Source organism: Chaetura pelagica, unplaced genomic scaffold (genome assembly GCF_000747805.2).
Source record: "Chaetura pelagica isolate M959 unplaced genomic scaffold, ChaPel_1.0 scaffold531, whole genome shotgun sequence".
Lineage (NCBI taxonomy): Eukaryota > Metazoa > Chordata > Aves > Apodiformes > Apodidae > Chaetura > Chaetura pelagica.
The window spans coordinates 405,735-418,983 of NW_009952362.1; the positions used below are offsets into that span (position 1 = coordinate 405,735).

At 37.2% G+C, this 13,249-nt stretch overlaps 1 protein-coding gene across 1 annotated transcript in view; it reads right to left on the bottom strand.

Annotated features, from left to right (window-relative positions):
- The window catches only part of OBFC1 (oligonucleotide/oligosaccharide-binding fold containing 1), an 83,958-nt gene extending 79,739 nt beyond the window's left edge, over positions 1 to 4,219 (bottom strand). The window contains exon 1 of the mRNA XM_010007925.1: positions 4,087 to 4,219. Within this exon, the coding sequence (XP_010006227.1) occupies positions 4,087 to 4,219 (133 nt within the window). The remainder of the gene's footprint in view (positions 1 to 4,086) is intronic.
- Positions 4,220 to 13,249: the final 9,030 nt, after the last annotated feature.

Sequence of the window (13,249 nt, forward strand, 5' to 3'; positions counted from 1 at the left end):
AGAAACCACCCTCTTAGATTGTGGAGTACACTAGGCTGTCCTCATGAACAGCATCCTGAACTTTGGTTTCTGAAATAACATGTTCTAAAAACATCATCTCTTCAAATCTATTTTTGTGCATTTATAAAGATGACTTGAGTAACACATAAAAACAGGTCCAGGAAACAGTGACGAGTCAGAGCCCAGTGGACTATGACAGCACTGAGGTTGCCACATGCTGTAACTCCTTTCAAGAGAGTGACAAATGTTGTTAAAAATCACCGATGTAAACAGACACCGAAGCTTCACAGTCCACTAGCAGGAGGATAATAGGGCAATAAGCTCCAGATAAATCCCAGGCTGGCTAATTTTCAGTCTACACATTTTCTTCAGTTTTCAGATACTGCTGCTTTACTGAAATATGCCATCTGGGATGTTCAATAACTGTCTTCTAAAAACTGGGTAACTCAAGGGACTCAGAAGTGAACATTTGGCTCCATGCACGATGGCAAGTTTTATTCTTACAAAGGGAAAAAGAAACACTGCAGCAAGGGAGTCAGAAAAATGTTCTGTGAAATAAAATCAAAACCAAAATCCAAAAATAGCTTGTCCTACATAGCTAGGAGCCTGAAATGATCCTGGAATTAACTTTACTCATGTAAGAAAGACAAAAGCCCCCAAAGTTTCAGAAGAAATCACAGGTGATCAGCTAGGCAGCACATAAACAGAAGTTTTGATAAAAAAACACTGCAATGTTTTGAGGATACATCTATTTCTGTCATCTTGGAGCTGGCTGTACAAATCTTGCAGTCACTGGTCAGGTCTGGCACAGAGAATGTTCAGCAGGTCTGTCCACTCCTCTCTCATTCCATTTACCAGGACACCAATAAACACTGCTATAGAAACCCTCAATGGAGATGCTCCTACTGTGTATCATTATTCACTAAACCTTGAAAATCTCTATAAAAGAATGTCTGGGTCAGTTTCAGGGTAAGTCTGTGGAGCAGAGACTCCAGTCTCTTCACTATGCAAATAAGCAACATGTTAATTATACTCATTTCCCAGTTAGTTGAGTTTTGGCAAATGACAGAGACCAGATTAAACTGGTTCTTTCCATTCCCATAAATTCACACAGAACTCCACCTTTACTCTCTGAGAAACTACCTGAATTCATTTGAAAGATGAAATTATAGTTTAAAGTTGTTGAATTTGATGACTTCGAGGCACAAATTGTTTCCCCTGCTAGCTTATTTGTTCAAATTATGTTCATATTATGTTCATAGGGGTAGCAATAAAAATATACTTAACATTTGAAGCTATGTGCAAGAACATTCAGTCAAGGTCCTAATAACCCACTAAATAACACATTAATATGCTGTTACCACAACAGGAAGCCACAGTAGTGGCACAGGGGGCTACAGATACAGAGCTCCCTAGGGCAACTTCTGGTCATGTCTTTATCACCATTACTGAGCACTGAACTGTTTGCCATTGCTTTAATTATTATTACCTCCTTTTATGCTATTTGTAGCTTCCCTCGCTTGTTGATAAGCTGTCACAATGCAGTGGTGCATGATAACTCTGAGAAAAAGCTCATTTCCATGATGTGATTATGTGCTACAACTGAGTCTGACACCCACTCTCATTTCAAGGCCTCTAAGACAACACAATTGCTGTTTTTATCTGGGAGGTTTTCCAGCCTTCTTGTCACCATTAATAGCAGGATAGTAATTGGCCAGTTTTACTGCTTTCTTCTGTGTTGTTTTAAGGGATTAGTCATCGTGGCATCAAATCCTAATGCTTAAAAATTGAAAGAAAAAAGGTATTAGGTCATTCAGTCCATTTCCTCAGGGCCAATGCAAGACCGTTCCGTACAGTAAATTCCTGGCAATCTGTACAGTCAGGATATAAACAATCCCAGTGAAAGGCATCCCACCTTTTTCCTGGGAAGCCTGCTCCTCAGTTTAGCAGATGTCACTCTAAGGATGTTTTTCCTGATATTCAGTCTGTGTTTCTTTCCATTCCTCCTAGATACAACTCTTTGTTTTGCACTCATTCATTCCTTATTGCCATTACTTAATGACTAATTTATAGCCAATCAAAAGCTTAGCTTCAGCTGATCTTTAACAAACTCATCAGTGGCAGGAAACATTTACAGCAAACATCTACCTTCTTGCTTCCCCAAAAGATATTTTTTTAGTGTTTCTGTTGTGCTGTCATTTGTTGCCAATAAATAAGATGCACTGAAAGATGCTAGGTTTGGTATATGCATAGCCTCAGGAGAATGGACAAAATTCAGGATATTTGTTCAGCAAAATTTAATTTTAAAGTGTGGCTTAGAAAATGATGCAGGGTTGCAAGCAAGCTTAGTTGTGCAAAATGCCAGATGCACAGGAAGTGGAAAAAGCCCACACGCACTAATGTTAAAGGCTGATATCTTGATACGACAGATACCATTTCTGTAGAATCTTAGAAAAAAAAAGCAATAGCAAAACTGAAATTTTTCCTGAAGCAGAATACAAGTCACTTAAGTCAGTCAACAGGAATGGAAGTGAGAAGGGAAATTCAGGTGATTTAGTAGTGAAAAAACAAGAAAGCAGAATTGCGCTTTCTAGGACTGTTCCTGTTCTTATGAAACATATTTGCTGATATTTGCAAGTTTAATTCTTCTAAATATAATTTTGCATGTGTGCGTACTAATGGCCAAGTCCAACCTACAATCCTATTCTGCTGATATTGAATTGTTCTGTATTTTGTCTAAAAACAATTAACATGCTTCTGAATGAAGCAGGAACAGTGTGGTATTTGTCACACCAGTACTAGTATAAGACTGTACACTTGAAAAAGGCCTCTAAGTACAAATACCAACAACAGACTGTAGCCTAATTCCTTCAGTGGATTTAAGATGAAAGTCTCCCATCATGTTACATAACAAAGAGAGGGGTGTGTGTGTGTGTGTGTGTATACACACACATATATATACACACACACACACAGGGCTTTGCAGCTTGTGAAGTCCCTATATACATATAAATGGTTGCAAAAAGAACAAAATCACCAGTCCTTCATTTCTGCAAGAATAGCACTGCTGTTACCCTTGTTGTTAAAGAAAAATAAGAACAAGAAAACCTACAAGGCTAGCATATTCAAAGAGCCAAACAGATGTACTTTTTGAGGAAAAAAAATCAAAACCAACCAAACAAAACAACAAACAAACCAACCACACTCTACTTAAGTTTAACTGCTTATCCTTATTAATCCTATGTTCCTTGGGTTCCTCTCTGATAACTCTGCACCTTGTGAAGCTTCAGTTTGGAGTCATGAACCCTTGGTACAATAGAAAACATACTACAGTCAATTTAAACATACTACACACTACAGTCTTTGTAGTGAAAGAAGAAATTTAAAGTAAGACCCATGTTGCTTTAGACAATGTACACATGTGGGTGATATTGGCTGAAGACCAGCAGGAAACAGACTGCAAAGCATACAATTTACAACAATGGTTAGGAAATAAAAGGTGTGGTATAAGATACAGCACAAATGCCTGAATTTACAATCAGGTTGTTAAAATGTATGAAGGTCATATATTTATCATATCTTCAAATTACGCAGACAAAACCTTCATCTGTTTTATAATATATTAATATCAAGAGGAAAAAGCAACACACATACAATTCAGCAATATCATTGACTGTCAAAATTTTGCAAAGAGAAGAGACAAAATCCTTCTCAAATGTCATATAGACAGTTGTATGATATAACATAGCCAGAAAGCACCAGCATTTTTAGAATTAACTTTAGCAGAATATAACAAGTCCTACCGTAGAGAGGAAATACAACATCACCTTAATGCGTAACAAGTTCTCTGTCTATATATATTTATACATGAGAGGAGGAAAAGCCATTAGAAGGAATGCATTCTATTTTTCACATATTTCATGTACAACCTGTTGTTCTTGGAACTGTTAAAGATACTAACACTTAGCTTAGGGCCCTGGAAAATTACTGGTGTTTGTGAAGCATCCTACAATTTCTGGACAAAGAACGCAACACAAATCTGTAATAATTCTGTGTAGATCAAAATCAGCACATATAAGTACACACCTGGAACTTGTTTAGATTCTCTCATTTCTTTTATATCTTTAATATAGAGTCTTGCAAATGCAGAAAATACAGGATCCAATCCCCAGTGCAGAGATGGTGTCTCTTCCTCATACATCTTAGACCCAGACTGCATTCAAAACCTATGAATACAGAAGAACTTGTCATTATTTTCTACACAGGTAAAATGCTGTTCACTTATGTTCCAACTGAATGGAAAAATAGTGTGGGATTTTACACATAATAACACAGCAGAGCTCATGAAGAGACACAGGAACTTATCTAATTCAGTGCTACCATTGTGTCACCACATTAAATATTCAAAATATCAATATGGATTATTTACTCAAAGTACTGAGACTCAACAGCAACAGCATTTTGCACAGCTCCTTCAAATGAAATAGAACTTCACAGATTTCTCCTCTATATACACACAAACAGAAAACCAATTATAACACTACTTTAAATGAGCAGGCTCCCCCCATCATTCTCTTCTTCCATATGACATTCTCCTCATTGTTCATAATGTGCTTTATTGCAGTGGTCAGGGGAGGTTTATTTTCTATAAAATAAAAGTAACTAGACCTTCTTTATTTTGAGTGTCTTCAATAACTTTCTAACCGGTACTTTTACCTCTTGAGATTTCCCAGTTTAATGCCTGCTATCTACTGCCATCACCAGAGCCAATTCTCTGCTTATCACAGAGTTGATGTAGGAAAAAAATGGCACCCAATTCAGGAAGGAACCTTTTAGAAATTTGGAAGCTGAATATAATTTTTATTAGCTTCTCCCATATGGATAGCTAAATTGTTCCTATAAAGCTTTCCAGGTCACCCTCAAACGAGTGTCAGTCACTTAGATCTGCAGGGCAAAGGTGGTAAGTGGAAAGATATTGAAAGGTGTGTAATAGGGCTGAGATTTGGCAGCGACAGTCTCCTGAGAGGGAGCAGGCCCATGCTGTGGGTTGTTAGTGATCTCTGTAATCTGCAGGAGACACATCTAGCAGATGCAGAGGCAACATGCCATGAACATCATGATAGCATCTTGCCTTGAGAAAAAGCAAAGCTTGGATTCCACATTATTTCTGTTTTCACACTTTAATTTTGGGGCAGAAAAGCAAAGCGTAGCACAACATGCTAGAGCGTTGCTGACATTGATGCTGCACTGTGAAGAGAACTGCAGATGACAATTATATCAATTTCCAATCTTTAACCATTTGTTGTTTCAAAAAATACATTAGTGATACTTTGACATTCCTTAGACTAGTCAATTGTTTTGTGAAGTGCTGGAAGTATTTGATTGAGTCAGTTCCACCAGTCACCTCACCTTTGAGTAACAAACAATACAGTTTTATTTACACCTGTGCTTGTGGGTCTCTCCCCCTGCTACAGGCAGCTTCTCCCAACCTATTCCTTTTGCACACACCACATCTACTCAAAAACATCTCATCATCCTCTTATCACTCAAGCCTCCCCATGGTACACACTTTTTCTTCTGCTGAATTGCAGACACTGCTCTGTAAAAATTTATAAACTAAGCTGTTAACTGTTACAACCTTAATAATGCCAAGCTGCTATTCTTCCATATGGCAGTTCTCTGGTTGCTTTCTATAGTCTGTATCAAATTTAGACCATAAACTTCCCCAGGCAAACATATGATTTGAACCTGCATTTTACTTAGCATGCTCATTTTTGTAACAAAATTAGTATTTCTCATGCCCCTCTTTTTGCTTGCAGTCTCTAGTACAAAGCTGCCTGAAGGGTGTCCATGCTACTGTGCTTTAATAGCTTCAATTAAAAAAACAATCATAAAAAAATAAATTTAGCCCAACAAAAGGTCATTGGGAATGAGAGGAGTTCACACATCAATCAATAAACATGCAAACTATAGCAAATCAAGGTTAACACATATAAAGAGAAGCCCTACTGGTCAGCATCATTCTGCCTCCTGCCTGCAAACAGGTACTTTAAGATGCAGTTTTGTCCTTAATGCTGCTACCGTCCCCCAACTATTTACTTCAGTAGCACTTCTCCCCTGACAAGAAACATGGATAAAATTACAATGTTGGTTCTCTAAGATAATATTTTATACAAAGTAACATTTCTTTCTGCACCATGCCCTGCAACTTCCTCTGCATGGTTACCACATCTGCCATGGCTTAGCACCTGGTTTTGCAGACTGAGCTAACAAGATAAAAGGAGAGACCAGGGTAACAAGCCTAACTTTTTGTATTTCGCATGAACAGCCATTCATTGGAGTGAAATGCAGAAGTCATCCCTGCACATGTGCACGTCTGAGGGGAAATCAATGAAGCCGTACCACTACAGACTAAAAATATCTGCATTTTGGTATTTCAGTAAACAGTTGTCAAGACTGAAATGCCCAAATGTTAACAAAACACTAACCAGAAGTCCAGACAACACTTCTAGCTTAAATGAAGCATCTGCCCAGGTCTTCTACTGCTTCCTTGTCCAGAATTGAGATGGATTTCTGCAGCAAAAGTTCTATTTCAGAAACTACTGGGAGCTAAATCTTAAATTCTGGAGCCTGATTTTAGCTCCCAGGCCTTGTTACAGCTCTTCACGGAACAAATTGACACCCATTACTTCTACCTCCATATACAGAATCACTTTGGCTGATTCAAGTCTTCTACAGACATAATAAATTTAATGTTACAGATCTGGCAAAGATTCCTTGATAAGAAGTAAATCAGGTCCCAAGCATTGTGAAGGAGCACCACAAGACTTCTTTAAGTTCACAGAACAAATCTGCTGAAGTAACGAGTTGCAAACACTCCATTCACAACAGACTGGGACAGCAAAATCATACTCCAGCCACTTTCAGCAGTCTCTTAACAAGTACATGAGAAGCATTTTGCCCCTTCCCTCTTCCTGGTCTCAACAGTCCTCCCAGCCCCTGCCATCACCCAAAACCAAGCCCATTTCCTTTCTTCCCTCCCAAGTGGCCACTTGGTAGCTATATTTGAGCAGTGACTATTTAAAGTCAAAAGCTTGTGGCCTGCTGGGAGCAAAAGATATTTACTGCCTCCTGTGCTGCTTGCCTCCACACACCAGTCCATTTTTCTTGTGGTGCTAACAGCAGTTGTCTTTTTGCTCCTATATCAAAAGAAGATGTCACGTCAGAGAAGCAGCACTTTCCAAAGTATGCATTTTTCAGTCAGTTTGCAAGCTTGTTTCAGGCAGATGGATAGTATCAGAAAACACAATTCTTACACAGCAGATAAAATTCTTCCTGTCAATTTCTCTTCTGCTATATAATAGTATCTTCCCATAATTTTTTTTTTTAAGGTTGGCACAGGAAGCCTTTCCTTCCTAGGCAGAACATCCCAGGAGTTAATCAGTCATCCTGGCAAAAGTGGAACTTTCCATGATGCTGGAAGTATTTTCAACTGGTACCATTGGTGATAGGCTATCAGCAAGGAAGATAACAGCTACTCTGTACAATGAAGATCCAAGGAGCAAATAGCAGGCATTGTGGAGATGCACAGCATTATAATCAGTGAGAACACAGATAGCTAACAACGGACAATTCTGAACAGATACTATATGTACAAATGTTTAAGGATTAAACTGGCTTTTGCTGAAAGATGATGATAAGGCTTAGCAAAACAAACAATACAGAGTACTAGCAAAAACGGTCATAATCCCTTTCTGCATTTTGTTTTAAATGCAGTGTAATGACTTAATGGTTGCTGTAGTGCAAGGAATTCCATCCTGCTACAGAAAAAAAAAAGGCAAGAAAAGCATCTCATCCACAAGTTTATTAGATGTAAAAAATCTGTATTCTATCTCTAGCTCTCTATAAAACAACTCCAAATAAAGGCTATAAAGACATAATCAAAACTAAATAGAATTACATTCTGCTATTTGAACCACTTATCGGGAAAACAACTCTGTTTCAAAGACAAAAATCTAAAGTTTACATGGTAGTTATCTAAATATAAATAAACAAGAAGCCTCAATCTGAGATCACTGTAGACACTAATCTATTAAAATGAGGCTGTCTCTTTCACCTGCTGCTATCAATGTTAGCTTTCCTGACTGTAGTGAGAATTAAGCCAAGCCCATAATCCTCAGAGTTATCTTGGGAGCACATCAAGGTATTACCTTAAAAGGGAAAGAAGGGAAACCTAGGAAAATTGGCAGCCCTAACAATGCCACCACCCAAAACCAAGCCCATTTTCTTTCTTCCCTCAAAAGCAGCCTACCCAGTACCCTTGTTAGAATAGCTGATATATTTCTTGGCTCTTATTTCTGTGTTCACCATGTACCTTTTTGCAAAAATGGTAAATTTTTAAGAATTGTTTTTCTTCCAACCCCAATGAAATGAAAATCTCAAAGAAGAGTACCTGTTTTAATGTTTCTTGTTGTCTTTTCTCCAGATGTGATTAACGACTAAAGCTCTCACAGAAAATTGCCTTAGTTTGAGATTAATAATTTGGAGCCATAGAAAAGGCATCTTGCCAGCAGCTGTCTGCAACTACCCCACAACAGCTGACAGACAGAAGGTTCTCTCTCAAGGTAGCTGTGAATCAGAAGCAGAGAATATTTACCCACAAATACAGGCAGTTTAAATATCCTTCCAGGTATTCACTCTGCTCTTAAGACTGCCACTACTCTACTAGCACTGATGGTTTACCCAGGAAGCAGCTCGGAAGGTGTTAGAGTTGACAACCTAGTGCATTAAAACATCTTAAAGTCACTGTTAGTTTACTTGAGTAACTTGACTACAAACTGTGGCTGTTAAAAGAATTTTTTCCTGGGTCAGCAAACTTGTGGGAAGAGGAGCAGTCAACACTGGAGTTTTGTAACAACCTCAATATCTGAACTGAACTCATCTGTGTTTGAGTTAACACCCTATGTGACAAGTAAATATTACTCAATTCTTTATGATCAGCAGAAGCAATGCCAGCATGATACAGGTAAATCCACTATGTTTCAAGAAAATGTTCTGAATTAACCAAGGCCACATGCAACATTTTAAATTAAAACTAAACAAACCTCATATCTTATTATGCAAGTAGATCTTAGTGAGCTAGAACATAAAGCCTTTGATAAATGATAATAAGGAGTAAGGATCCTAAAACTGAAACTCAAACTTATAAAAAATACATAATTGAAAGAAATATTTCAACACTAGTAACAAGACAAAAACCTTCACCAAGACCAAAATAATTCATAAAAAGACCAAAAAAAATCCTGAAAAAATGTGTACTAGTATCACCTTTACAGCTGTTAGAAAACTATCAAACATTAAGATAAGGTCAGTTTGGATCCACTTCCTACCTGATGATTCATTAAAAAAATCAAAGCAGGGGAAGCACTTTCAGTCTTTCCTAATAAACTACCTTATGCTGCTGCTAATGTGCTGTAAGCTTAGATGCTACATGTTGCAACAGAAGTCAGGAAGGACACTGCATGCCCTATAGGTCTTGTATAGAGCACAAAGTACAATTTCAATTTTAAAAAAATGTTTTAAAACAAAATTTTAAAAGCTAGCATTCCTTTGAGCTTCCAGAAGCTTAGCAGGTCCTGAAATGTTACTTGTACAAGCGGTAACATCTGTCTAACCTTCTGAGATAGCACATTTCCCCAAAAGAAATACAGAATTTTTCTTACATATACTGCTTGAAATTTTAAACATAATTTGTCTTTCATTATATTAGATGATATTACAATACACTTACTTGGCAAGGGTACAAAAGACCCACCATCACAAACTTTAGCCAGAAGGGAGTCTATCCATAATATGGAAAGGTATTGCCCAAAATGCCTATAATAATCGGGATCTAGACAGGAGTGAAAAAGCCTTGATTTATCAATAAACTAACATCACTACTATGTAATGGTCTTCAGTAAAGTTAACATCTCCATGTCATAACCTGCAATGCATTTCCCCATTTTTTACTTTCCAGAGCACTGCCTTCTGGAGAGGCTGAGGTGGCTGCAGGAGACTAGACAAACTGGCTTCTTCAACATAACACTCTTGAAAGGAAGGAGGACAAAGCTTGCAGTTCTAGACTGCCTCCTTTAGCATTGCAACTTGCTTTACTAGCAAGTTTTGGCACTCAATTTTTAAAAAAATATTATTCTGGCTAACTAACGAGGAAGTGTGCAATAAAATAAACAGTAGAAGTAGGTCCTTCTGATGCTTGTGCCATGCATTAGTCACAAGACATTTTCCTGATGATCAAGAAATCAGCAAACCACTCAACAGACCAGTACACTACCTCTATATGTGTAATTGTCATGGACAGCTGTAAGCTTACCATAAATAAGGTGGTAGTAGTCACTACTGATAGTTGGAAAGATTCACTTGCTATTTGTATTTGAAAGCTATCAGATAATCATGCTGAAGCACCTTCTTCAACTAATACTTTAACCTGTTTTGAGTGAGGGCAGGAGAAAGTCTGTGAAGATGATTAATTCACTCTGAAAGCTCTTAATCACCCACAGTGCTGCCAGAATGAGCTGAGCTGCTGAAAAGACATTCTTTCACTAGGAGAGATGGTTATTACTGTGAAATAAAAACACACAAAACTCAAAATAAATTACTTCTCATAAATAATGAGGTTATTACTTGGAAAAACTGCACTATGGAAGCTTTGATAGCAAGAGGATTTCAAGCAGACTCTTGGCAAAGAAATTTTTTTTGACAGATACATGTAATTTACTGATCCAACATAAAGGAACCTCTGGAAAAAGATCAGAATTTATATGAATATTTATAGCACACAGAAGTACACCATTACAACCAGAGAGTTCAAAATAATTAATCTACCATTTGGTCTAGGTGCACAGCTATGATTAAAAGTTTTCAAAATATACCCAGAACATACCAAAGCATTAGATTATGACAAACATGCTTGATGTTCTGTAATAAATTTAAAGTTTTCCTCTGATAAATTAGTGAATCTTTTAACTACATTGGAACACTGTGCTTGAAACTTGGGTGTCCAAGTAGGACTGTTTTTGGTATATACAAAATAATAGAAAACAATTATTTGAAGTCTCAGATCCAACATAGACCATAACATATTCTGTGAGCATAACTAGAGACTGAGGTTACTCATTCAGAGCTCTTTTGAAGGATCAACACCTAACTCTTACTTTTCTTAGAAAGATCAACACACTTAGCTTGACACTGATCTCTCCTTTTAGACCTACTGTATTGTTGGGTTTTTTTTACGCTATTCCACAAAATTATTCTTCTCCAAATAAAGACTTGTAATGCTTCCTGTCTGAAGGCATTTCTTGCAGAAAAATCTTTAGACATTCCAAAAGACATACCTGTGCTAAATGAAAGGCAGCAGGAAAAAAATACATTGAGACTAGATAAGTTATTAAGTGTTCTCTCTTCTACTATCGTCCTATCCAAGAGCAAAGCTTTTGTTATGCTTTTCTAAGGCTCTTCACACAAGCCCTCTCAGCCAACATCTAGGAAAAGTATCAGAAGGGTGGCTTTTTTAACATCAAAAAGGGTACAATCCCCAGCCTGCTATTCTCTGAATTTCTTTTGTAACAGTGTCTCCTTCCTGAGGACTGGAACTTTTTTGTACCTGAAATCAAGCACAGGATTTCTTAGTCACACACCCAGGTTGCTCTGGCCTACAGAATCAAGTTTTAGAAATGCCAGAGGTGTATAGATATTTCTTGATTCCTTAAGCCAATTTTTTTCTGCACAATCTATTACACAACATTCTATGAACTCTGAATGATCGAAAGAGAAGTTTATTCTCAGCTAAGGAAAGCTGGCTCATCATCAGCTGCTCAACTCCATTTAGGATCTGTTAATAATCCAGAGACTTTGTCCTCTACTAACATTTAGGTTAGTAATTTTTGTGATTCTCTGAGGCTGTTCTGAAATAATGAATACTTGGAGATGCTCTCTCTGAGGTCTGTCCAAATCTCATCACTGAAAGCTGATATAGGACTGATCGAGAACAAACCAAAACTCTTCAGGAACCTCTCTCCTACAACACGAGCATCGTCTTAACAGCCTTTCTCCCTACAGAGCACAGAAGGTAAGACTTGTTTCCTAGGGATGATTTTTCCTCACCTTTAAAAACTTTCTGAATTCAAGAGGAAGGCACTCAATGGACTTAACACCATTAAGATTCTTGAAAGAAGATACCTCACCAACGGCTGTGGCTGCAACTTCTTGCATTCCCTACATGAATCACTGTCACAGCTAACAAAGTCACTACTATTTATGACTTCTCACTTTGTAAAAAAAACATCAAAACAAACTCAGCCTTTTATGATTTAAGTGTCTCCTTAATTCCATTTGAATTTGAATAGATGACACTCCCTACACCTCAGGATTATTAAAGTAAGACACTCCTGTATACTGCATACAGAACAAAATATTATAGCTCAGCCAGAAGCCACAGGAATTATTCTTCCCATAGGTAATTTTATTTTCTGCTACAGAAAATTCAGTCAATTTAAGGTAATGTGCTTTTTTAGTTTAATCTATAAACAGTGTGTGGTGTACTATAAAACTCAATTTTGTGGATTAGATTTTAAAGGTCCCTTCTATCAAAAAAATAAAGATTCGAGGGCACTCAAGGCAAAAGCACATCACAGTGCTTTGTTTTCTCAAAAACAGGCTCTAGTGCCCAAAGTTTGCATATACTATTGTTGAACACACACTAGGTTTTGTTTGTCTTAACAATTGACACATTATTATAGCTCCACACATTTCTGCTGTACCAAAGAGATCCCACATAAAACCAAACTCTACTTTACAACAAATGGTAAACTATTTTTTCCAAAAAATTTGACAATTACAAAATAGCTTATTAAAAATCTAAGTAAAATGAGGAAACTCTATGCATACAGAAAGTGTTTTAAACATGGTTGTAGGATAAAAATAACATTTTTCAGTGAAAAGTATACAATTTTCTCAGTAAAACCAGTTAATATTTTGAAGTCTGGCTGTGCATTAAAAAAAAGTTGGTACCTCACATTCTAAATTTTATTTCCCCTTTTTGCTAGTAGACGTATCTCCAATATTATCCCACTGCAATGCCTCTCTTTGGGGTATTACTAAAGAAGCAGTAGTTTTCAGTGCTTTTTGTCAGATTGTCCCTTTTTTATGTCTGTGAAATGTTGTCTACTTTTCAGAATGCTATATTTTTAAT